Source organism: Girardinichthys multiradiatus, chromosome 22, assembly GCF_021462225.1.
Source record: "Girardinichthys multiradiatus isolate DD_20200921_A chromosome 22, DD_fGirMul_XY1, whole genome shotgun sequence".
NCBI classification, from domain to species: domain Eukaryota; kingdom Metazoa; phylum Chordata; class Actinopteri; order Cyprinodontiformes; family Goodeidae; genus Girardinichthys; species Girardinichthys multiradiatus.
The window spans coordinates 33,385,351-33,412,308 of NC_061814.1; the positions used below are offsets into that span (position 1 = coordinate 33,385,351).

Genomic DNA, 26,958 nt, shown 5'->3' on the forward strand with positions numbered 1-26,958 from the left:
TCCTGCCATAATTAAGAATACAGTGCTATTAAATGCAACAAAATAATTTAAAAAAGAGATTTAGTCAATAATTGATCAGTCAGATATAAATATATATTTCTATTTTGATCGTTAGCTATTGTAATTTATCTTTTGCCCTATGCTTATGTTTTATTTAAAACACTGATTTTCAATCATTCTTTTTTGCTTGAATTTTTCATTTGTTTATTTAATACAAGTACATTTTTTGCTGTTTTATTTTGCCCAGCCCTTTTATTTCTTTAATATTTATTACCACCCAAACATATTTAAAACATATTTTTTCAGTCAAACATAAATAATTTTTCTAATAATTTTATTGTCTTTTTCATTTCTAAGAACTGATCATTTTCTCCTGTAATATATCCTTGTTGTCTTTTCTTACCTAATATATTTCCCTGAGCCTATTTATGTCTGTCTTTCTTTTTCACATTCCTTGGTCGCAGTATTGTCTTCTCCCCCCTCAACATGCAGCTAGAAATGTAAAAACAAAGGAGGCAGGACATTGACAGAGGGGGTGATCTCTAGAACAGCGTCAGCGTTTCTCCTATTGGCTGAGGTCAAGCCTCCAGGAAGTAAGTGCTGAACATTATGGCTACCTGCGTGGTTCTGAAAAGGAACTGCTAGTATCAGCTAACTTCTGTCATGTTGTTAAAGAAGTCAGGAGTGTAGATTTGGTGGTAGATAGCGCTGTTAATCTGGATAGTTTACTGTATCCTGTTGACTCTGACTAAGAGAATACTTCAGTTTGCCAAAGTACTAAGAGGCAATCATGTGTATGGACCCCATTTCAAAATAAAGAAGAATGAGACTCAATGACGAACTGTATTCCCAGTCTAACAATGGGAAACATAGTTCAAGAACTTTAACGTTAAATTTGCATCTTCAATCCTTTCTAATAATAACTTCTTGAAAATATTCAGCGATACATTTTTCAGAAATTAGGCCTTGTGAATATGACCAGTATTAACCATCATATTTATTATTTTTTTAGAGTAAACTGTCATTCACGGATGATTTCTATCCTGGTTAATAGTTCAGTTTCTATAGATGTGGAATTTAAAAAGAAAGTCCTCTAAACATGAGAAATCTATGTATACCTCACCATATCCATATTCCTTTTAAAACAAATCTGTCTGATGTCCCAGGCTGATTTCTCTCCTTATAAACATTAAAAAGTGTTATCCACATGTAATGTGGCATTTCAGAATTAAAGAAATACTAATATTACAATATTTCTATTTTACTCTATTCATTAGGCCATTAAAGAAAATAGTAGCTTTTTTAAATGAAGCTACATCATCTCTATATGTCAATTCATTTATATTTGATGTGGAAATTGAAAATTACACCCTTGGAATATTCCAATTTAAACTATATTTACACTATAATCATCAGCTTAAAAGAAAAAAAAATGTCTGCCAGACTAGTTCCTGCTAAGGTTAAGCGTAGACCATCTATGACACTACATACCTAGTCATATATGCTGTCAAAATCTGAAGCCACATGAATATGCTATTATCATATTTCGCAGCATACATGCAATATTTTATCCAGAAGGGGGAACAATGTGCTTCCCAAGTTTGAGTTTCAGTTGTACTTTGAAATATAGCATAAAGACTCTCTCTACATGTACTCTGACTGATTCGACTTGATGAATACAATGACTTTCCCAGGGTCCAGGGTTGTATTGTTTGAATAAAATTATAAATAGACATATTTATGAGGCTTTAATTTTAAAATCCCGCATGAAATATGAATAAAACATAAAGCGACATTTATAGAAACTGAACAGTTGATCAGGATAGAAATCATCCTTAAATGACAGTTTACTTTAAAAAGATTATTAGGCTCATTGTCATGCTTGCATTGGTTGATAGTTGGGCAAAAGTTGTGTATTCACACAGGAATTGTAGATAGGGGTTGCACCTCCACTGATATTCCTTTGTAAAACAGATTGAAATCAGAACATGTCAAGCTTTTTTAGTCAAACTAACTAGCTCATAGAAAACTAATTCAGCCTAAAAAGTGAAAATAAGTGTGCTCTGTTTTATTGAGTATTACACTGTCTTACATTTCTATGGTTGCTATTTACATGTTCGGTTTTCAGTACCTGTTTCACATAGGAAGATTATTGGTGGCGTACCGCCTCCAACTTTAATTTATCCCGTAAATAATCGTTGCCTTCTCTGTAAATAATCACCCAACATAACAAAAGTTTAAAGATAAAAAGAAATGTTTGCTTAAACTGTTTAATTATAATTATAAAGTTTTATTAAGATGTTAGAAGTCCGCTTTGGTCTTGGCCTCTACCGGACTATCTTTTAGCTTCAGTCCCTGAGACCAACTGATCTGGAGTTACATTAATCAAGATGCTAAGAAGGTTATCTACTGCAGGTAAGATGTTAACTACTTTTAACATTTTAACAGAACCCCAATTTAAAAACCCTAAGCTATCCCTTTAATGGCTTCAATAAAATGTTTAGGTTTCATTGTGTCCTTTTAAATCTTCACCAGATGGATTTTTTGTGCTTATTAGATTGACAACATGGTTTTATAGCTGGAATATCAAAGTCTGTCAGTGTGTGTTCAGGGGGTTGTGTCGGTCACTGGGACTCCCTCCGTGTCTTTCTACTCTTGCCAGAATGAGTGTTTATAGGATTTTAGTCTCATTTTCTCCAGCGTTAATTTGTTTCCATGAAGGCAGCCATTACACATTTTCTCCTTCTCCTCAGCCTTTGTGTGGCTTTATTTTACAGAGTTGTGAAGTTCTCTCCATGTCTCTTTGCACTTAATAGAAGACCAGACTACTTCAGCTGCTTTCAGACAGCTATTTTGACTCTGGGCATGATCTTCAATAATTTCATTCCCTTCTCTTCCTTCCCACAGCATCTCACGTCCAAAACCCTGCTATTGCACTGTCTTGCAGTTTTTAATACACTCTTACTGTATTGTTAAACATCCTGAGGTATGTTATTATGGTTCATCTGTGCGAGTGGATAGACGAACATGTCGTAACATGGAGAAATTCAATTTCCCATGCCTGTAAAGAAGTCTCACATTTCCAGTTTTGCCAGCATTGTACTCCTCCCTCCCCGTGGCTCTGTTTGGCAAGCAGAAAATGCCACCTCTGTCATCATCTGGATTATACTGGGCTCATTTGGTTTTGATTAGAAAACCATTAAAACACAAACGTGTTTGTGACTGACCTGTGACCTTTCTCATCATGGGACAAGCGAAACCGGGCCCTTACTTTTCCTCTCAGGCTCTTTGGACCCCTTGGGGTCTGGGTCAGGGTTTGGTGGTGTTTGTGCTGTCTTTCTGTCAGACATGCATGATCCACTGCCACTTAGCAAGAGCAGGAAAAAAGGGGGCTGATAAATGGGCCACTTCCGGGCCCAAGGGTTTATTCATGCAATGCAGTGGATAACGTTACGGCTCACAAACAAAAGACTCTACCTTCTTTTCTTTAAGAAACATTCTGCTGTGAACAGTATTCAGGAAAATCTTAGGTGTCAAGTTTGCAAAGTGAAAGCTTGAAGTAAGTGTCCTAATCAAGTCAGGCCCTCATTGTAGCTGGCTTAGAAATGACTGTCCAGAATGCAAGGAAAGGTATTTTTGTGTCAATATTTACTTTTTACTTCCCCCCATTGTTGACGATCATATTAAACAAGGTGGATTCCAAGCAAATGTCACCTTTTTATTATTACTTATTGATAGACATTCCTTTCTACATACATTGAAAAACACAAGATTGCTAAGAAACAAACATTATACAAGTTACTATTATGCTTTTCTTAATCCAAAAGCAATTGTTTCACAAATGGAGAAAATTAAATACAGAAACGATCACTTGGCTTTTAGGTGATCAACGAACACCAAGTAGTGCATAACTGTGAGGTGGAAGTAAAATGATGGATGTTTTTAAATACACGTTCTTTTCAGGAATAAAAATCTAAGAAGTTAATTTACTGCCCCTGAGTCAATACATTGTGTTAGTTAATACTTTGCTGCAAGTCTTTTGGGGTGAGTCTCCACCAGTTTTGCACATACAGACTGAGATTTCTTCTTTGCGAAATAGCACAAGCTCAGTCGGATTAGATGGGAAGTGTCTGTGAACATGAATTCGCAATCTTGCCACAGGTTTACAGTTGGATTTAGGTCTGGGCTTTGACTGGACCATTCTAACACATGGATATGTGTTCCCATTCAATTGTAGCTCTGTCTATGTTTAGTCTCCTCTCGGATTCCCTTGTATTTAACTCCATCCATTTTCCCAACAGTACTGCTAAAATGGGCATACCCAGAGCATAAATCTCCCACCTCTGTGTTTCACTATGGGAATGGTGGGTTCAAGGTGATATGAAGTGTTAGCTTTACATCACACACAGTGTTAAGCAGAGTGACCAAAAGAGTTAGTTTCTGTCTCATCTGACCAGAGCAACGTTTTCCACGTTGCCTGTCTCCCACTTGGCAAGTGGTAAACTGCAAACACGTTTCTTATGGATTTCACCCAACAATGGCTTTCTTTCTCCAGCCACTCTTACAGGAAAGCCCAAATGTGTGACAAGCATGACAAATATTTGTCCAGTCTACTGTTTATTGCACCTGAGCTCTGGTCTCTGCTGCCTCGCTAGAGTTATTATTTGCCTCCTGGTTGCTTCTCTGATTAATATTTTTATTGCCAGACCTGTTAGTTTAGGTGGACAACCATATGTGCACTTCACATATGGTTGTCCACCTAATACTCTATACATTTATACTCTATACTCTATACATTTTCAGATTATGGACTGAACAGGGCTCAGTGAGATGTTCAAACTTGGAATATTTTCATTACCTAATCCTGATTTAAATTTCTTTACAACTTTACCACCAACTTGGTCTTTATGATGCTATTTGTTCACTAATACAGCTACTCTGAGCCCTTAACAGAACAGCTGCATTTATGTTGAGGTTAACTTATATGCAGGTTAACAAATTAGGCGACTAAAGGCAATTGGTTGCACTGGATTTTGTTTTAGCATATCAGAGTAAAGAGGGGAGAATACAAATACATGCCACACTTTTCAGATCTTTGACCGTAAAATATTTAGAAAACCATTTATTATTTTTCTTCCACTTCATAATTATGCACTATTAGATGGTTTTAATGTGACAAAAGTAGAAAGGTTCAAGGGCTATGACTACTTTTGCATTGCCCTGTAAGTCCCACCTGTTGCGTCCATCTTCCCTTTTTTAATCTTTTGTTAGATGGCCATCACCTTTCTCTGTGGAGGGGTTTCTGTAGTTACTCCATTCCTTTGAGGGCAAAGTATTTGGACAGGATCTGGACGAACCGCAGGCTGCTTGAAACAAGTCGAGATCAGAGTAAGTGGAAGCTGGCGAAGAACAACAATCTGAATGCACGGTCCGACAAGCAGCAGATCATTCAGTTCCTCGAGGGTGCTGCTGATCACCGGCACCCCATTCACCTCCACCAGTCTGTGAGGGAAAATAATAGATGCTCAAATCCTTAAAAAGAGGATTCCGAAAGAAGTTAGAATATAAATGGCTGTTGAAATAAAAAAAAATTTCAAAGCTTTTAACTGATGAAAAATAGATTTTTTTACAGTAGGCTTGATAATAATTTCTTCTTTTTTTAGACAAAGAGGAATGACCATAAAAAAGCTGGCCTGTAACATTTTATTAGCTTGTAAAAAAAACAAAAAAACTCTTTTTGACTTCGGCGGTTCTTTATTTGCTCTGTGTTGCAGAATCTTTCCATGGCAAGATTGTTTCCAGGAGCAGAATCAACACCACTGTGTTTATGTGAAACTGTATCTATAACAGAGATGTTTCTTCAATATACTGACTATAATTCCTTAATTGCTTAAGTACATGACATTTTTTTATCTACTTCTTTTTACTCTCTTCTGCATCGAAGTATTGCATTACTATGTTGCCTGTTTTGAGGCTATTATTTAATGGGTCTCCATAGCTGCTGAGAATAGAAAAATGTACTGATGAAAGAAATGGGTGAGATATGCTTTCACTAGCCAGGGGGCATCTGTCAACACACTTTATTCTAATATCCTGTTTTATCTCTTCAATATAGTTTTGTCTGTACTCCTTTGTTACCTGTCCTCCACACAGAGGTGAGAGTTGTCCACCTTGACCACTACAAGCCCACTGCCATCTCTGTAGCAACATGTAAAGCCATAACGCCCATCAGGAAGCTGCTTCTCCTGCACGACTATCAACATGGCTGGAGAATGAGGTGTCACAAGTTGGCTCAAGCTGCCAAAGGCTGAAGTCTGTCTATGAGCTTTCTCCTGAAAGAAACAAACTCAAAATCACTTTTTCAAACATGACCAAAGCCTTTTTACAGTAGAGCTATATCAGGAAAGCATGCAATAATGTTGACAGCTAGTTTTTCAAGGGCATAAAAATCTGACTAGTATAGAGCAAAATTTACATTCATCCTGCCTGATTCAATACTTTGTAGAGCCAACTGTTATTGCAGCTGCAAGTGTTTTGGAGCATGTCTTTACCAGTGTTGCATGTAGGCATTGAATTGTTTGCCCATTTTTCTTTTCAAAATAGCTTAAGCTCAGTCCAGCTGGATGCAAATATCAATCTTCAAGTTTCACCACTGATCCTCTATCATATTTATGTCTGAACTTTGATTCAGCCATTCTAATACATGAATGTGCCTGTTCTGAACCAATCCATTGCAACTTTATTTTGTAGCTTTATATTTAGTGTTGTTGTCCTTCGCCCCAGTCTCAAGTCTTTTGCAGCTGGTTAATCTCCCATGAATACTCTATTTGTAGCTTGTTACATCTTCCTATCAACTCTGACCAGCTTCCATGTTCCTGTTGTAGAAAAGCATCCCAGCAGCATGATGCTGCCAAAACCACATTTCATGTTGGGGAAGTGTAATGAACGTTTACTGACATTAGTTTTGAATTCAGTCTTTAGAAGCAAATCTGGAGATGTACATCTTTACCCATTTCTCTTTGTAAACAGGCTCAAGCTTAGTCAGATATTTACATTCAGGTCTTAAGCCCCGGTTTTGTTTTATGTCCAGCAAACCCTTTGGTTACCTTTTCTTAGTAGCTTTTAGGCGTGGTGCATGTTCTGCCAGGGATAAAAATGTAATAGTTCATTTGTAATAATTCATGTAAAAAGAAAAAGGATGTCTATGTAGTAATTTTAATCTATGTTCTGTTTAACATTATATGTTTTATTAGAGCTAATGTAGAGATCGTTTGTGGATGTGTTATACCAGGAATTAGCCTTATCCCAAGAGCTAGGTTTGCTTCATTTCAGATAGCAATGTGGTTAACGATCTAATTAGCATATAAAATATCGCTAAAATGACTGTTTATCATTAGCAACAGCTAAGGTTAATTTTTATGCATGTTTTCTTTCACCAGCGGTTTATTTGGTGCATTTATTCTACATAACAAAGAACTGATGCATATTTTGCTTTCTGTTTTCTTTGTAGTTTCACTCTACCCTTTTCATGGAGCTCTTTAAGCAACAATTGAAAAGAATCGTAAGCTGTCAAGAAGACCGTAATAAAGGAGCAAGAGGTTCGGTTTCCTGGCTCATGAAAATTGAGTTTGGCTTGCTGCTAATCTGCGTTAACATACACAGCGTATCCAACACGTAGTGATAACAGTACAGTGCATTTACAAACTGGAAAAGGCCCGTATTTTATACTTTCTAACTGGCAGGTCACCAGTCAGGGAAGATCAAGCTGAAAATTCCTACCACAAGCAAATTTCTTGGCTGCGAAATCTCAAGCGTCCAACGTGACTTATCTTTATCCCTTTTATAAATTCCTAGAGAACAACCTCTGCACACACTTAAAACAAACATTTTTACTGAGCTCAGGTAATGCTATTACAGAGCTGATTGACTTTTAATGTCAGTTTAGGTCTCAGTGCAAAGCCCTATTCAGTGATGGGATGCATTTCCCTTTTGTATAAACCTCCAGTCAGACCTGCTATGTGCCAGTGAGTTATAAAAATAACTCAGATATCACCTCCCTTAAAGTTACACACACCACTATGGTACAAGAAAGTTCCCAAGAGATAAATACTGAGTCTGCATCAAAGTCAGTCGACCACCAAGATATAATGATTAACTCTAAAAGAGATCACGCCACAAGTAGTTTGCAGGAATCAGAAATAACTTGTGAGTCTGACCACTGAATTCCAACGGGCCCTTTATCCAGCCTCTTGGCATACTCTTCTTTCCCCCCACATGGCGTGTGAATGCCTTGCAGCAATAGCTGCTGCCTTGCAAGGGTCAGGGGTCAAAGCTAAAGCTTCTCTCTCTCTAGACAAGTGGGCCAGACAGGATATATCAACGGAAACGCAACCGAAGCCCCTCAACGAAACTCTAATATGCATCTTTTCCCTTCCAGTTTGTTCAGTTTTGGTCATATTCCAAGAACCTGAGGACTTTTCTTTTCATATTCTTGTTGTTTATCCAGAAGTTTGGATTTAATCTTAACCCTACCTGAGGCAGACCTAGGGCACTTCAAATCCAAAGCAAAGTAAGTGAAAACATGAGGAATTATTCAGGGAAGATAATGAAAGGGTGACAAGAGATAACCTAACAGCAGTGTAGTGAAATTAAAATTGAAGAAGCCCTATCTGTTGCTTCTTTTGAAAAATCCCTTTATCCACAAAGAGGACTAAGGAAAGATGAACCAATCATTTTCCAGATTTCCTCTCTTCCACTGTCCATCTGAAGTTTTTAATATGTCAAAGCTAAACGGCTTATTTAAAGTCATTTTCCCCATTTGATGTTCTCACCCTTCACCCCTAAGTCTGTGTCTCTGTTTTCCTCTGCTTTCCCTTTTCCCACTTCCCTCTGTGCTGCTTTATTGGTGCTCTCCAGTTGCAGGCAATCCTGGTGATTAGACTGCCAATGATTAAATATTTCCTTATTGTTTGAAATTCGGGGCAGCCTACAAGGACCAAACACTGGGCGGTCTGTTCCTTATTTGAACAGGGGCTCTATCAGTTCCCAGACTGCTCTTTGGCTCTGACCTGTGTGTTAACTCTGATTAGGTCATATGATAAACATTAGTGCTGCAGCCTTTCCCACAAACTCAGCACCTAAAAAAGTGTGGCCCGGGGGCGGCAATGTGACACGGGGCACCTTTCAAAGCTGAAGCCGCATGTGTCCTTTCATGGCATCTCGTTAGGGCTTCACCGACGAGATAAAAGAGCCACGTTAAAAAAGAAGGGGAGCTCCACTGGGGGATAGATGCAGATAGTTTTACACATACTGGCCCATTTCTCCATCTCCCTCTCCCAGTAGCTTTTGTCACATGCATTCCATTGTTGGTATGGTCACAGGCTCTCAAATGTCAGTGCTAAACATCCTTTCCTCAGTAAACAGTGCATGTTCATCTAAATTACTTGCTCTGTCTGCTGGTTCTCACAAAAGGCAGGGCTTCACAGCTTTAAATGCATATATAATCTTTTAACAACTTTTTCTTTTCAAAGTGTGTTCATTCTTGTAGCTCACAGTAGTCAGATTCATTTCCATGACCAAAATAAAAAAAAAAAAATGTAAAAAAGCGAGATAGAAAAAAAGCAAATGCAGGGTAGCTTAGACTGCAACCAAATGTAGCCAAAGGATGATCACATTACATACAGAACACCAAACTTGGACATCATTGCATAACACAATGGTCAACTGAGACAAAACTAGTGACAGAAAAGTCTCCATTCAAATTTAAGTTCAAGTGAGGATTTATATGGAGGAGGCCAGGAGAGGTATTGACTGAGTGCAGTAGCTTGGAGACGTAACACGCCGGCAATTTACAGGCTTTAAAAGCTCTCTGCCTGTAACTCAACACAGTGATGAGTGATCACCTGGGTAAAAAGTGTAACTCAAAACACTACAATTCTGGGAACATTCAGAGCACATGCTGAAGTTTCTGCTCCATTTCTGACCAGCATTTTTATTCTAAAGCCCAGTGGCATCAGCCATCTCATTTATCAAAAAATCAGTGTTGCCATCATACTTTGCATTAAGGAGCCATACAGTGATTGTGCAAGACTCATATTTCTCAACATAATGAGTCCATGTTTTGCCTATGAGGGTTTAACTGCGCTGTGTACCTGTCAAAATTTTATCTAATATCCTGTTTTATCTAGTTCAACTCTAGTCATGCCACTTAAACCTTGCGACAACATGAATTATAGCTTTAAAAAGTCACTTAAAGCTAATTCTACACATGTGAAATTTGGAAGGGAAGTTAAAATACTCATGGCATCTGTAGTCAAATGTTCTTTCATTTATTTTTGCTCAGAGACAGATAAATGTATACTGCTATGGCTAATTATGAGTGGAAATGTGCATTTTGTTACCAGACACTGCCTATGCTCACAAACAACACCAATGGTTGCCTCAGTGGTCTGGCTGTTGACCCCCTGTTACATCTATGCTGCCCCTTTTCTTGAATACAAGATAGATGTTTCATGATCTAGTTCAGAAGCTGTTTCCCATAGAGACACTGTTTTTGGTGGGTGAAAAGAAATCATCCTCTTCATCTTTTAACCTCCATGGAGATTACCCAGGTTTTTTGCACGGATGATCGTTGTGCTCACTATGTCATTTCTCTGTCACACCAGTGAGCTTCTTTTTAACATATTCGAATTATAAAGGTATTTTTTATTAAGAAAACAATGTGTTCTCTACAGCCATAGAGAGTGAAAGGTTTGAAGACTGCTGTTATGGACCCAACACCATCATCCATATATGGTAGTGCCTTTCTTATTCAGTGAGCATGACTCAAAAGGCTCTTTTGATTTCAGAAAAGGCTAATTTTAAATTGATCCTCTTTGCAAATGAATAGAAAGGCTCATTGTGTTTTATTGATGTTATATACTTTCAGGATTTTCCCATTTTCTGGCTATGAAATATGATGATGTATGCTCTTCAATAAAATAATGTGCTTTTTGACAAATCAACAACAGTTTTGATTCTCAAATAACTGTGACCACCTTGTTTTACTGTGCTAACGTGCGTAACATCTTAGTATACAAAGAAGCTTTACTGTGTTTCTGTCTGGAATGTCTGAGAGGAAAAAAAGGCCAGTCACACAAGTTGCTCTGAAAAAGTAAAAAAAAAAAAGCCTTAGAGCTCCATATGCTGCAAAAACACCCAATTTGACTCTGCTGTTTCTGTGCTGAAATCATTTTATTATTCCATTCCAAACATGCCTCTCCCAGTATCTGCAATTGTTTTGGTGCACATATCAGTTTCTCAGTGTTTATTTTTAGAAATGAAAACATTCTCCGTCTCGACGATACAGCTTTCCCACATATTGGTGAAAACTGTCATTCTTATGCAGTTGATTAAACTCCACTGACTGAGCTCCAGCCCTTTTTAAATGTGCAAATTAAACTCTGCAATGATGCAAGGAATCAATGAAAGGCACTAATTTTATCCACAGTACCTTAAAGCAGCTTCCTTGCCAGGCATTTAGAAGATGAGCAGCATGTCGATTAAGATGCACAATGGTAATTTCCTCCTTAAACACTTGGCAGTTCAGCTTCATCTTTTCCAGCAGACGGACCTCCAGCTGTCTAAATGAAAGTTAGACCACATTTCAGAGACTGTGACATATACTGTATAAACATGGTCACGTAAAATTAGAAAAATTAGTAGTTACAAGTAAATGTTTCCTACTATGGTTAGATTTTCATGGAAATTTCACCAGTTAAAGGAGTATAACCGACAGTTCAATCTTCATGAAAAATCAGTGCAGCATTGAACCCACCCAGGGTCTTAACTTTAAAATAATCAAAACAATGTACGCATCCTGATAAGTCAACACAACAGAGGAGATAGAGATAGTAAGGTAAGCGCAAACAAAAACATAAGTAAAAACTAAAAAATACCTTAACAGAAATGGGTGTCCTCATTGAAAAAGATGATTTAAAAGGAGTTGGAAACGCATGTATTTCACCTTTTTGAAGGTTCAGGGAAATCCTAATTTACCATTGACATATAATGTGGAAAAACTATCGTCATGGAGATAAGTTTTGGGCGTATTTAAAGGCAAGATAATATGAGCCTCTGAAGATCTTGCAGCAGCAATACGTGGACATAAAGCGTTACAGTGGTAAAGGTGAGAGTGCATATACTGTGTGCATTTCTCTGTAGGGTTTTAGTAGTAGCTGTTAATGACTGGATATGTTAGTTATTTCCCTTTAGAGCACGAAAACCATCACTAAAGTGGATTCCAGGCTGTCACAAGAAAGTCTACTCTTGAAGAATTACAAAAGAATAAAACTTAGAAGATAAAAAGCAAAATGTCATGTAAAATGAACCACAAAAAAGTACAGCTTTGTATAGTGTGGTAAAACAAAAACGAGAGATTATAACCAGACTGATTAATTTAATCCAACATTTAAATGTACCAAAGCTAAATTTAGGAAAAATTGTATTAAACAATATTTCTATATATGTGTTTTTGAAACTCACAGGGAGTAAGATAATCTGATTTAGACAATGATAGTTTCACAGTATGAATCCATCAGAAAGTGGCAAGAGCTTCAGCAGAGAACAGGAAGGCTACATGAACTACAGAAAGTAGCTTAATTTTTATCATTTGAACTTTTAACCTCTACCTGCTGTGGAACATTTAGTAATGTTGGAAGCATGTTGGAAAAATCTAAAACGCTAGAATATTTGTATATTGTAATTAATTAAAAAACACACAAATTGGTTAAAGTTAACCATGCTAATCACTAACAAATGTTAAAACTCTCATACCATACAGTTCTGTGGAAAAGTATCATTATAGATTTGTTCTGTTTCTGTTTTTTTCACACTTCCTGTTTTTAAATCATCAAACAAATGTTAAGATCAGACGAAAATAACGTCAGGAAATACAAAATGCAGTTTTCAAATGATTGTTTCTCATTTAAGGCCGCTTTGTGTGAAAAGGTGATTGCCCCATCGATGAATAACAGGTGGCAACAACTGCCATTAAAGTTCAGGTGTTGAGGGACCCCCATACTTTCTTCTTCATGATTTTCTGCTGGAGAGCAGAACTCTTGGTACCATCGGATACAGTTTGATGACCTCAAATATTCAAGTGAGACAAAAAAGCAAAAGAAATCTGCAAAGAGTCAAACTCTCTCTGGTACTCTCTCAATCATTGTAAGAAAAAAAATCCTCACTATTATATATTTTTTAAATGACATAACTATTCCCAGTGCTGAAACAAAAAAAGGCAAGGAGTGTTAATGTTTCATCTCATCAGGGTAAATTAATTGTTTTATTTCCTGACTGTAAAAATTTAAAGTACAAAGTTTCATCACTTGAGGAAGAATCTAATCTGACTGCCTGTTGAGGTCAGAACACATCTACAAAGACAGTTCACCTACTTGTTTTTATGAGCGGCTGAGTTGTTAAGGTTGTCTCTGAGGATCTGCAGCCTCTGCCTCTTCTCCTCCAGTTGGCTGTTTACAGTCTCCAGCCTCTGTTTCAGCTCAGCAGAACCCAGCCTGTCCACATTCACATCTGGCTCCATGTTCTTTATCTCTGAGCAAAATGCTACCAGGTCGTGGTGAAGCTCTTGGACCTTCAGGAGTCAAAAGGGTCAACTTAATTATAATTCTTAGTATGAAATTAAAAGGTGAGTTTGTTTTTTAGAGTGGAGACACCGACCTGAAGGATGACATTCTGCAGCGAGTCCACCTGTTGGTTTAGCTCTCTGATCCTCTCTTCTTTACCTGGCTGGGGCCTATGGGAATTTTTGTTGATGTTGCCTTTTTCACTGTTCATATCTGGACTAGGTTGCGATGCAGAAATCATTTGTTTGTCCTGGAGGTAAAATTATGTAGAAAGTTTGTTGTTATCTTGCATACTGTAAAACCTGTGAATGTCATGTCAACGTTCTGTACCGTTTTACACAGATGCAGATCCAGCTGTTTGTTCTCTGATGGTGTCAGTAAGGCTCCTATCTGCTGATCTTGGGAGAGCTCCACCAGGGAATCTGTAATAAAACACTAAATTATATAAAGGCCCTGTTAATGTAATACATATGTATGCTTTTGCATGGGATTTGCCTGATTATCTGGGAACCTTGCATCTCTTTTAGTGTGAACAGGGTCTTATCATCAGTCAGTCCAAGCATTTTCATACATGAGTCCAGGATTTTTCCCACTGTTGTTTCCTTTGGAGTTCTGAGATGAAGTATCCGTTCTGATGCTGCAACATTTGCATGACAGTTAAGTAATTTAAGACAAGACATTTTAAATAAAATGAAGATACATCCAATGAGCTCATAACACTAAGATTATGTTGCCTACAGGGAAAGTATTCATACCCTTACAGCTTTTTCACATTGATCACATTACAGCCCCACATTTTAATGCATTTTAGTGGGAGATTATGGACCAACACAAAGTAGTGCATAATTGTGAAGTAAACGGAAACAACACGTTTACAACATTTTTTTTCAGATAGGAATCTGAAAAGTCTGGCGTTCATTTGTAAATATCACGGCTGAGTTAAACTTTTGAAGTAACCACCTTTCGGTCCAATTACTGTGGCAAACTTTCTGGGTCTGCCTCCACCAGCTTTTCACAGGCAGAGACTTCTTTACAAGTCTTGAAACATATTCTCAGTTGGATTTGGGTTTGGCTTTGACTGGGCCATTCCCCTGTAGTTCTGGCTGCATATTTAGGCTTGTTGTCTTGCTGAAAGGTGGACTCTTACCCCAGTCCAGATTAGTTTCTTTTTTGTGTGCCCTCTATTCAGCCTAATTCATCATCCCATTAACTCTGACCAGCTCCTCTGTCCCTGCTGTAGAAGATCATTCCCACAGCATGATTCTGCTACCATATGTTTCACCGTGGTGTGTTCAAGATGATGTTCACATTTTGCATGAAGGCCAAAAGTTTCAGTCATGGTCTCAGCAGACCAGACTGCCTTCCTCCACATTTATATCCCCTACTTGGCCGATAGCAAACTGCAAATGAGACTTCGTATGGCTTACTCTCAACAATGGCTTTCTTCTTTCCACTCTTTCATAAAGGCCAGAATTGTGGAGTGTAGGAGACCAGTAGTTGTCCTTTCAATAGATTCTTTCACCTGAGCTGTAGATCTCTGTCGGCCATTCCTTGCATTTATATGACAATAAATGATTCTCAGATATAGTCTATGTACTAATTAGGTAGTTTGTGGCACCATGTTATTTAAGAATAATGCACTTATTTCTTCTATTAAATGAAATAATTATTTAAATACATTGAAGGTTGCCATACTGTGTCAAGATAGGAAAAAGTGCCAGGGGTAAAAATACTTAGCAAGCCACGCGTTTCTTTATGTCTCTACTTCTGTGAGTATACATTTTTAATATTTAAGCTTTAAACGACTTTGTTAACTCACCGTTAATTGTGATCTCTATCATCTGAGAACTCCTTGCTGCCATGAGGTTTTGGCTACTGTTCCTGTTGTTGAGCAAAACCAGAAGATTAAAACCCACACTTGTTTATTCCTTAAGTCGTGTTTTGTTGTCAGTGCAATGTGTGGTTATTGGCAGTACTTTAGGGAAGCCGCAGCAGAAACTAATTAAAATATCTGCAGCAGGTTCCTTATAGGTTTCTCCCTGTCAAATGCGGTAGCATGCAAGAACTGGGACAGAATGTGGCAGAGGTGTCTGCCTGAAGGGCTTTGATATCGATATCATCACACATAATGTTCCTCTTGTAGAAACAACCTAAATAGTAGCTACAGACCTGTTGCAGGTTTGTTTTATTTTGTGTATGAGGTTTATAGAGTATTTCCCCCTTACCTGAACTTAAGAGAGCGGCGATTCATATTCAAGCAGCTTACATGGGTAGAGGACGTGGACCTTCTCATGGATGCCATGGATGCGGTGAAGGACTCTACATTATTTGGCCCTAAAGACTCTGGGTAAAAATGAAACAGGCCAACATTTATTTATATAAATTAGTCTGGTCTAAAACTTGCATTTTATATTAAAGGACTGATGTCCCAGTCAAGGCGTTTTTAATGATCAGCATCCAAGTTCCTTACCAAATTTAGTTGTTGGAGGGCTGCCTGCAATGTTATGTCAGCCACAACCAGTAGTTTTATCCAAAGAGTTGTAATGATTGCATTTTGCACAACCAAACTGCACGGTTTACAAAACTTAATTACTAATTACATAATTTTGTTAACCAAAGGTGAGTTTTCTCTAATCGTAAATGATGTTTACAGTGCAAGAGAGACTATTGGATGATGTGCCATGCGACCTGCTCTGTGCAGTTGAAACACCGGCCATTCACATTTCAGATGTTCAAAGTGAAACAAAGTTTATTAAGCAGGAAAGTAACTTTTCTCCAAGTTTGTGTACAATTAACTGGAAACAGCAATTTCATATTTTTGTGCTGAATCATCCACCAGTCATATTAAAGCTGAGAGTAAAGATGAACATGCTAGCGATAGCCTTGCAATAAGCAGTAAGCTGCTCCATATGATAGCAGCAGGAACAAAATCTGCGAACGTATTTGTCTGTATGTTATTTTAGGCAAACATATGGCATTTATTGTACTAAATTTAAGGTGGTATCATCTTAAGATGTGGTATCCACAAATGGCTAATCTGATCAGTATTTGGAAGCAAACTTGATTGGGACATCCCTAATTATTGGGATGAAAAATACCAAGCAAAGATTCAAGTGTCTGGGTGATGGTGCTGGGAGGGTGGAGCTCATTATAAATAGCCGACAGCAATCGCTCCCTGTCCTCCAGTGAGCTGATATGGAGGATGTCCAGAGTGTTGGCATCCACAGAGGCTATGTCAGATCCGCACAGTTTAGCCTCTAAAAGAGAAGAAAGTAGACATTGTAAACAGACATACATCAAGACGTTTTAGATGTACTTCCACCAACTTTTTTTAGTATATGACAAACAAAAGACACTCCTAATGACACGTTTCTCTAAAAGGCAAGTATGTATTTCTGCATTTCTGAACATATTAAGAACATGCCATGTTCAAACACAAATACCTACAGGTTTAATCAAGACACCAAGTTTTAGCTTAGTTTTACATTGCTGGTGTCAGGGTTAATTATCTGTTAATCTGCATTCTGAACCTAATGCTGCTCATCAAAAGTATGTTTTTTATTTAAAATGACATAATGGTTATGCATGATACATAATGCATGATTCTGCTACAGACCAACACAGAGTGATGAGAATTAAAGTATGATGTTTTTTTTACCTCTGATTAAAGGGAGACATTTTTGCAGCCCAACACTGGTAAACCACTGGCAGACTTCTTCTGTGCTCAGCTCACTGAGGGATTTGGCCTCTTGCTTGTGTAAATCCTGAGGAGAGGGAGAGGCTGCATACATGCTGCTCGTACCACACACTGCAGCACATGACAACTGAGCCGTGCAATGTAAACCTTATTTTATAAACACACTGCAAAACAGTGTTTACAACATAATCTCTTTCATACAAGTAGCTATCTTAATCATCTGCAGCAAACCATAGAACTGACAATGGCAGTTTCCAACATCACTAAAACGAAACATCAATAATTTATTTACCTTGTGTGTGCATATAATTTACTGATGTTTAGATGTAAGATCTTTTTTAAAGCTGAGAAATTTGTAAAGCAAAATACCAACTTTTATGCTGAACATCAAAGTTCTCTAAAATATAACTTTAACTTCATTTTCATTATTTCACTTGTCTTTCAGTCAAGATGAATTAATTGGCTGTTTCCCGTGCCAAAGAAAACTGCAACAGACGATTCTAACTGTTGCCGTTTTAACTTTGGCAACACTTCAAAACAAAACTTATTAAAATGCGAGTTATTATTGTCTCCCTCACCATCTAATTAGAAATGTGTATGACTTTACCGTATATGCATGTTAAGACATGTTACAGCTCGATAAAGTATTTGTATCATAATAAAGAACCGCCTGAAGAACTGAAACAACATTTTCTAGACTTGTTTTCTCAGTTGCAAAATCTGTTTAGGTTAAAACAGAGAGCCATACTTTTACCAGGAAAGGTTTTCTACTACGATAGTGGGTGGTATTGAATAAACTGTGAAAGATCTGCCTTGTTCTAGTCATATTCAATACTATACCTAATTTAAATATACAAAGACATAGTTTTAGACAACATTTGCAAAAATTATGGCAGTGTAAGATACATTTCTAGTCAGACGTTGGCATGAAGGTCATACAAAGTTGGGGCTTTTAATGATTTATTTGAGCCGTTCTTTATCCAGGGTGGAATGATAGATTATAAAATACAAGACAGGAATGCCCAAATGTGAATTTTAGGGAGATTTTTTTCTAAAACATACTGAGTTAAATTATATATCCTAGCTCCAATATATTTTATACATTTCCACTAATATTTGGATAAATGTTCTTTAGTAAGTTACATAAATGCACAAACCCTTTGTAGCCATCAACAGCATACTGGGATAAATCTGACTGGATGTTTGACCATTCCTTTCCTAAATATGTTGGTTTCCTGGCATGGACACCCTTCAAGCATAGCCCATCAATTCTCCATTGGATTGGGCTGGGGCAATTCCAGAATCTCAGCCTTAGCTTCCTTAATTCTTTCCAACACTGATTTTGGTGAGTTTAGAATCACTGTCCTGTTGGAGCTTCCAGTTCTGTCAAAGTCTCAAGAACATGACAAACTATTTACCTCATAAGAATGTAATTGGTTAGGCTGTTTAATAACAACCCAAGAGCCACACAGAGCCACCCAGTCTCTTTCCTTTACTGGAAAGTACTGAAACACCAGGATTAATGTCCACAGTGAAGCTTGTTTAACATGAAAATAGACAGAAAACATGCTGAGCAGAAAAGCACACCTGCAGAATGACATTTTCAAGCTCAACTGAAATCTGCAGCTTCGTACATCAACATAACCACATATTTTCCTGAAAGGTTTTATTGAACTATTAAACCTCAAGGACGAAAAACATGTTCAGGTTTTCAATCTTAATTACACTGAATCCCCTGCCAGGCAATGCGGTGGTAGCATTATGCGAGTCTGAGATATTTCACTGTCAGTGGTACAGTTAGAAAAATGAAGAAGATGGATTTTTATACTTGCCTTTAAATCAACAATTAGACAACAACAATGGTCCCCAAATAACATCCTCAAAACTTGTTTCTAAATGGACAAACCAATCTAACATTAAGCTTCTGGAATAATCCCGACCTCATCCTGACTGAAAATGTATAACTTTGGTTTAAAAGCTGGGGTCATGCTAGCATTCATTCATTCATTTATCTTCTATACCGCTTCTTCCATAGTGGGTCACGGGGGAGCTGGTACCTATCTCCAGCAGTCTACGGGCTGCCTCCATCGCAGGGAAACACAGAGCCTATATAGGACAGACAACCATACACACACTGATTTACACCTAAGGCCAATTTAGAGAGACCACTTAACAGTCATGTTTTTGGACTGTGGGAGGAAGCCGGAGCACCCGTTGAGAACCCACGCATGCACGGGAAGAACATGCAAACTCCATGCAGAAAGACCCCGGCCGGGAGTTGAACACAGGACCTTCTTGCTGCAACAGTGCTGTCAACAGTGTGGGAGTGGTGGCCTAGTGGTTAGAACAGGAGGTTTGTGTTCTGGAGGGGACACAAGGGGCCAGGTTCGTATCCCACAGCTTGCTACTCTGGCTCCCTGAGTAAGACCCTTAGCCCCAGAATGCTCACATGGCCCACAATGGCAGCCCACTGCTCCCTATAACGGATGGGTTAAATGCAGAGGACAAATTTCGTTGTAATGTACATGTGCAATGACCAATAAAGATAATTATTATTAAATGCACCACCATGCAGCCCTGGTCATGCTTCTACCAATTCTGATAAGAAGGGTGTCCAGCCAAAATTATACCAGAACATTTCAGATAACCAGAAGAAGCATGTTGTTCCTGTTGTGCACACAGGTCTTGTATTCAAAACTAACTGAAAATGTATTTTGTATTATCCATCCACTCTTTAAGAAAAATACATAATTAAAAGCCTCAAATTATTATGATAGTAATATCGATAATGATAATCGGTTTGCTTTGCATACAGTATTTGCGTAAATAAATCACATGTAACTGATGTTGGGACCAAAGGAAATTTTGCCTTGATAATGCAGAAAAATACCTGCATTTTAGCTAGATTTGATCTTTTCTTTTTTGCTAGTCCTTTCAGTTTAAATATTAAAAAATTGTGAAGGACATGAGGAATCTTGATTGGCAAGCCCTGGATGCATAAACTAAAATTAGACTTTTCGCATTCTTATTGTTTGCCATGATACCAGGGGAGATGGAGAAATCTTAACTAAGCATATTCAGCAAGCAACATCTACGGTCTGTGTTTTGACGCTAGCCTTTAGGTCCACTGTTGGTGCTTTAGAATACCTTCTCAGCGATGTTTCCATTCTGATCCACAGAATGAGTCTCATACGAAGCTGAATAGAACACACATAGCAAAAATAATGCTAATGAGGCAGGATTTGAAGTACCCATTAGCTGTAGAACCAGCATTATGAATAATATTTATCCATAATGTGAAGGCAGACTCACCAATGGTTATGCGCCTTTCTCGAGGCAATCCTTTTCTTTCTTTGGACTGCTCTATAGACTCCGTTGATGTATGGAAAGCAGAGGTCTGAGTTGTTGTTTCTCCAAGACTGCAGGAGCGCATTAATAGTCGCTGTAATATAGGTCCCTGGTTACTTTAGAGTAAAAAACAATCCTATCTAATCAACTTAACTTAAAGTCAGCCAGTATCCTTAATTCAAATAGTTATAGAATTCAACAACTCTCAAATGTCAGTAAAAATTATTTAGGAAACTTCTTTCAAGTACCTTGCAGATAAGTAATATATGGCATCCCAATTATTATCTATTTATTGCTCCGAAGAACAATTGAACATTTTAAGTGAGGATCCTGGGGACTGATTTAATTATCTTAAAGTGAAATAAAGGTTCCCCATCCTACGACTCAGCTGCAGAGACAGTATCTGATATGCAATATTGAAGACATGAGGAGAAGTGTTGCCATACCTTACGGAAGGTAAATGCATCCATCAGGGCTGGGTTAGGAAGCTGGTCAAGCTCTGTCTTCATGTCAGAACAAATCAGATCTCTGTTGCTCAGGTCATCTTAATAGAAGTACACAAATATTTTTTTTAAAATACAAAAGGTTTTAGATTTAGTCCTTCTAAGCTTTTTGGGAATCTAATGATGCACCCTGTTACAGTGCGTTGCAAACATATTTGGGCTGTTATTGCAGCACTGCTGCCGCAAGAGGTGTGACATTTTGGGCAAATGTGAATTAGTCAGTTAGTGTCGATTTTAAGGCAAATGACTATCTTTGAGTAATTAGTTATATCGAAATATCGATTTATTTGATAATCCTAGTCTGTATCATTGGATTGAATTGACCAAATGTATATATGTGTGTGTGTGTTTTTTGTAAAGTGCTTTGATACTTTTGAGACATTCGCTTTGCGCTATATAAATAACCTGAATTGAATTGAAAATGTCATTTTAATTCCAAATTTACTGCTACAACACAAAAAAGGTCCAACAACGGCTGTACTTGTTAAAGAAATTTGCAGCTTTTGATGCCTCATTTAAAATGATGCCACTTTTTTATAAACAATTTCTTGAATCTTTTTAATGTTTCTGGTGAAAGTGGCAGTTAGGATGTCAGGGACATGTTTGGTCCAGTTTGTTGACTTTTATAACAGACATGCATAGGAAGGCAACTTCTGTCATGTTATGTCCAGATCGTCCACTCTTTCAAGTTTTCTAACTTCTTCCCTCTGGCTGCTGGTATAAAAGTGAACAAACATTATCAGAAGACCCAGGAACATGGCGGACAGATAGGGATACCCTATGTGTGAAAGAGAACTAGCACTTCACATCCACCCTGAGCACACCATCCCAACAGTGGAACATGGTGGTGGTACCATCATGCTGTGAGGATACATTTTCTTAGCAGGGACTGGGAAGATGGCGCTCATGGGAAGATAGATTGAGCTATATGTCGTAATACTGAAAGAAAGCCTGTTAGAGGCTGCAAAAAACATGAGACTGGGGTGGAGGTCCATCTACAAGCAGGACAACAACACTAAACAGGCAGTCAGGGAATGGTTCAGATCTGTATATTCATGTGCAAGAATTACTTAGTGCAGGGGTCAGCAACCTTTACAACCCTAAGAGCCATTTTTGCCTTTGGTCCAGCTAACCAAAACTTGTTTAGTCCCAAAATAGCAACATGACTGTAACAAAATAGCTATTGAAAATAAAAAATACTTTTTTTACACAATTAAGTTTTGTCTTTAGGTTTTCAAAATGAAAATCATCAACGTTTTACATTAAAGGGAATAAATACGTTTTTTTCACACACCCTCCATTTCTGCTACCTGTATGACCCCCTCTCTTTTCCAATGGTTATAATCAGTCTGACAGAGGGAGGTATCCCAATCATTGTGGTTTTTAGTATAACAATGACCAACAGTGGGACCCTTTGTGAGGTGCCTTGAGACGACATTGTTGTAAATAAGCGCCGTTTAACTAAATAATCTGAACTGAAACTATCTGTGTAGTTATGCTGCTATAGGCTTAGGCTGCTGGAGGACATAATGACCACTTTCACCCTCTTCGCTACATTCTCACACTACTCTCCAATTCTGCATTATTTGCTGTTATTTCAGCTTCTAACCTTGTTCTCTCTTTTCTCTTCCTAGAAGCTACATCTGGCCTGGCTCTGTGTCTACCTGTGACACCTTTCTGGAGAGGGGAATTGTCCGAGCTTCTGCTGGCAACAACTTAATGCTCACCCTCTACCGATGATCCACATGGCCCTGTCTTTTAGTGTTTAACCCTTTCTCTCTCCTAGACATGGCGATTGACTGAGCTTAACGGTAACTAACTTTATGTGATCTATTTCAGACTCTAACCTTGAAAACTGGCTCAGAGTTTATCTGTTCTTTCTTTCTTGGTGAAATGACTAAAGGAGCTACATCCATTAACATTTACTTTTCCTTCCCATAGAAAGTACTCCTGGATCAGTGCTTCTGTGTTCTTTTTGTGTCTTTGCTCTGTTCTCTCAAACCCCCAGTCAGTCGTTGCAGATGGCCGCTGACACTGAGCCTGGTTCTGCTGGAGGTTTCTTCCCGTTAAAAGGAAGTTTTTCCTCTCCACTGTCGCTACATGCATGCTCAGTATGAGGGATTGCTGCAAAGTCAACGCCAGTGACTGTCCACTGTCTCTACATGCTCATCCAGGAGGAGGGAATGCTGCAAGTCACTGACTGGATGCAATCTGCTGGGTTTCCTTAGATAGAAAAACTTTTTATCCAATTTGAATAAAAAGCTAACTCCGACTGCACTGTTCTATTGTTAGGATTACTTGGAGTGTATGTACCTGACTGTTGTGAAGTGCCTTGAGACAACATGCTTTGTGAATTGGCGCTATATAAATAAAACTGAATTGAATTTAATTTAATTGAATTCTTTATCATTTTGGCCAAAGTTATTATGCGCCACAGTGAAGGGTCTAAAGAGTCAATTGTGGCTCTGGAGTTGCAGCTTACAGACCCCTGGCATAGTCAAAGTCTAGACCTAAATTGAGAAAGCTATGGCAAAACATTTAGCGGACAGCTGGTAGAGATATAACCAAAAAGAATAGCTTCAATTCAGTAAAAGAGGATACTACAGAGGATACCGTGGATCACAATCCTTTGAGTTTACATTTATGTGACTTTGTCGTATAAAGTCACAATAAAATACCTTCAAGTGTGTGGTTGTAGTACAATAAAATGTGAATAAGTTCAAAGGGTATGAATATTTTTGCAAGGTGCTGTAGATTGAGTTGCTGAGCAACCAGCCAAACACTAGCCTGCATGTCTGTCTGGTGGAAGAGATGTTTCTCTGACAGCTCAAATTCTTTCCCACAGGCAGCACTTTTTCTTACATTTCCCAAATATCACTTGGTCATTTATTTTCTCCAACCATAACAAGCAAGATGAATGGGCTTGGAATCATGACATCAAGCTAACCCTGGCTTTTTCATGCCACACATGGCAGGAATAGTGATGTGACTGTGGCAACCTAAATAAATAAATTTAAAGGTTAAAGGATTAGGATGAAAAGCAGTTGTCTTTTTGGATAGGCTAGCCAAGAAAAATATTAGCATGATCACTTCAGTGCATTTGTTTTCTCATTTCAGCTTACTGTTTCTGAAGAGTTTGACATGGATAGGGGGTTAAGATGAAGGAAGAGTCAGATAAGACAGTGTAATTGGTTTATGTGTGTCAGCACTGGAATCTTGTCTGGGTCCTGGAGGGGCAGAAGAGCACAAAAAGGAGGGACAGTTAACTAACAGTCTCTTCATCACTTAGCTTAAAGAGTATATGGCCTGCAGTTAAGCAGATTCAGAATATTGTGCATGCCAAGCCACTGTCTTATCGAAGCCAGGCTGAGAGAAATGGCGACTACATCTGAAGACACATGGGAGTACCTTCATATAGCTAACCTCAGACATTACAGTGTGCCTTTGAAATTCTGACAAAATCACTTTGCCTCACCCCATGATTTCTGGAAATTTTACACAGTCCCAAAAGATGCTAAAGGATTCATACCCATCATTACAATTCTATATGCATTTAATTTTTTTACCAATAAAGATTGGTAAAAAAAATATTGGTTGTACATTTGTATTCAGCTCTCCTTGGGTCAAATGTTTTCTTTACAAAATTACAAAAATTAGTCTTTTAGACAGGAGGAGTAGCATCTGTAAATTTCAGTTTTCGGGTCTTGCCCTTGCTCCTCAATTGTATTAAGGTCTGGACTTTGATTGGGCCATTCTAACATTGACATGCTTTGATCTAAACCACATCATTGTGGCTCTGGATGTGTGTCTAGGGTTGTTGTCCTGCTGGAGGGTTAACCCCCATCACAGTATCAAATCTTTCACAGCCTCTAATGCGTCTTCCTTAGGGATTGCCCTGTATTTAGCTCCATTCATCTTCTTATCAATCTTGACTAGCATCCCTGTCCCCGTTGAAGAAGAGCATCCCCTCAGCATTATGCTGCCACCATTCTGCCTCAGTGTGGAGACAGTGTTTTCAGGGTGATGTGCAGTGTTATTTTTCTAGTATACAAAGTTTTTACATGTCAGCCAAATGTTCGATTGGATTCTTGTTTGGGTAGAGCACCTTCTTCCACATTCTCACTGTGTCCTCCTCTGGTTTATCGCCATATGCACTTATTTCTTCATCAACTCTTCTATAAAGGCCAGACTTGTAAAGTGCATATCTAATAGCTGTCCTGTTGAAAGATTAACTCACCTGACCTGTGGATCTCTACAGCTCCTTCAAAATTACCATGGACCTCTTAATCCTGCTCAAGGTGCTTTCAGGCTTTTCACATGTTTTCTTCCAGGACACAGTGTTGTGCATGTAGCCCAACAGTTTGTGGTTGTAACGTGACAAAAAGTGAAAAATTCAGGGGATATGAATATATTTCTATGGCACTGTATTGCTGGCTGTCAAAAATGTCAAATAAAAAGAAATTACAGAAAAGCATGTTAAAATATAGCCTAAATTTAACTAGATGTAATCAGTCATCATTCTGAGCTGCATGACCTTTGAGAACAGCAAAAACATGAGTAAGGCCTCCTATACAACACATGTTATCATTGACAGAACACTGAGCATCTCACACGTCGTCCATGACACATTTTGATGCACAGACACAAGATTAACAACAAAATGAAGCCGTAGAGTCATAGCATTTCAGCACATTTGTGTAATGTATATGGAAATGTGATTCTCATCATTTGTACTATTGATTTGAAAAGAAAGTAAGCTCTTTGAGAGAAGACGGAGGGAGGAGAGCATGCTGAGTCACAGCAACCCAAAACCTGGGAAAAGGCTGAACAACCACACTTGGGGAATACACGTACAATAGCTTAAAAGAGACTCCAACAAAGGGGAACTTCTGCAATTTCTATGTGAGGCATTCTAGGTACTGTAGCCATGTCACATAATGAGAGCAATTTCAGATCAATGGGGAACCAAGATCAAAACGGAAAGGTAACACATTACTCTGAACAGCTGGGAGAAGAAACACATGGTCTGGATCTAGGTGCCATTTACCTCTCACCTCAACAATTCCTGAATAGAAACAAAAAGACATAAAATACAAGAACCACTGAAAGACTCACCCAGGTCATGTTCAGTAAACGATAGAAAGTTTATTCCTGTATTGCTTCCCCCTGTGACAAAAAGAGAAGAAAACGGAAAACACTATTTTTGATTTGAAGTAGGTCAAAGCCTTTTTATATAAACACAACATTAAACATACATGCTAAAATTTCTGGTAGTTAAGGTCCATACATTTGGAGGAGAGTGAAGGGTGGGTGTTGTGGGTTTTCTGTTTTCTACTTTTATGTCTTTTACAAAAATCAACACCAGCATTTGTCCAAGCTAATAGAATCATGCTAATGTTGACCCGTTCTTGAGCCAGCCAGCCATTTTCTATACCTTCTATCTTAGCAGGGTTGAGTATAAGCTGCTGCCTTTTTCAGAAATTAAATAACAAAAGGCAAATAACACCCAGGACAGGTTGCCAATCCATCGAAGAACCAGCTCATCAGGTTAAGACACAGCATATTGTTTACTTCTCATGGACAAAGCATGCTCTTTCGATGACAGGGATGTAAACATTTTGTCAGAGAAGAGGAGTCATGCAGAGTTTTTACTTTAAACATGAAAACCCATCATTAAACATAGGAGGCAGACTCTGGCACCATCTACCCAACACAATATGATCCAACCTTGACTTATCTCACCAGGCTGTTTCACAACGATTCACATCATTAAACATGTGACCAAAACACC

General features: G+C 38.2%; 1 protein-coding gene and 1 long non-coding RNA gene across 7 annotated transcripts in view; one reads left to right on the plus strand and one right to left on the minus strand.

The window, feature by feature from the left end:
* Window positions 1-3,697: 3,697 nt before the first annotated feature.
* Window positions 3,698-26,958, minus strand: part of LOC124858793 — a 45,021-nt gene continuing 21,760 nt past the window's right edge. For 3 of the 6 annotated variants that reach the window (XM_047351011.1, XM_047351009.1, XM_047351008.1), the window contains 16 exons: window positions 26,283-26,333; window positions 24,290-24,394; window positions 21,111-21,208; window positions 20,629-20,758; window positions 20,464-20,513; window positions 17,278-17,383; window positions 16,718-16,876; window positions 15,845-15,962; window positions 15,439-15,500; window positions 14,131-14,256; window positions 13,950-14,041; window positions 13,714-13,869; window positions 13,431-13,627; window positions 11,492-11,621; window positions 6,139-6,332; window positions 3,698-5,502 (listed from right to left, as the gene is read on the minus strand). In XM_047351011.1, the coding sequence (XP_047206967.1) occupies window positions 5,268-5,502; window positions 6,139-6,332; window positions 11,492-11,621; window positions 13,431-13,627; window positions 13,714-13,869; window positions 13,950-14,041; window positions 14,131-14,256; window positions 15,439-15,500; window positions 15,845-15,962; window positions 16,718-16,876; window positions 17,278-17,383; window positions 20,464-20,513; window positions 20,629-20,758; window positions 21,111-21,173 (1,818 nt within the window). In that variant the 5' untranslated portion in view covers window positions 21,174-21,208; window positions 24,290-24,394; window positions 26,283-26,333 and the 3' untranslated portion in view covers window positions 3,698-5,267. The remainder of the gene's footprint in view (window positions 5,503-6,138; window positions 6,333-11,491; window positions 11,622-13,430; window positions 13,628-13,713; window positions 13,870-13,949; window positions 14,042-14,130; window positions 14,257-15,438; window positions 15,501-15,844; window positions 15,963-16,717; window positions 16,877-17,277; window positions 17,384-20,463; window positions 20,514-20,628; window positions 20,759-21,110; window positions 21,209-24,289; window positions 24,395-26,282; window positions 26,334-26,958) is intronic. The other 3 variants (XM_047351012.1, XM_047351010.1, XM_047351007.1) reach the window with 1 other exon arrangement.
* Window positions 8,405-26,958, plus strand: part of LOC124858795 — a 63,256-nt gene continuing 44,702 nt past the window's right edge. The window contains exon 1 of the long non-coding RNA XR_007035934.1: window positions 8,405-8,569. This is a non-coding gene — a long non-coding RNA (uncharacterized LOC124858795). The remainder of the gene's footprint in view (window positions 8,570-26,958) is intronic.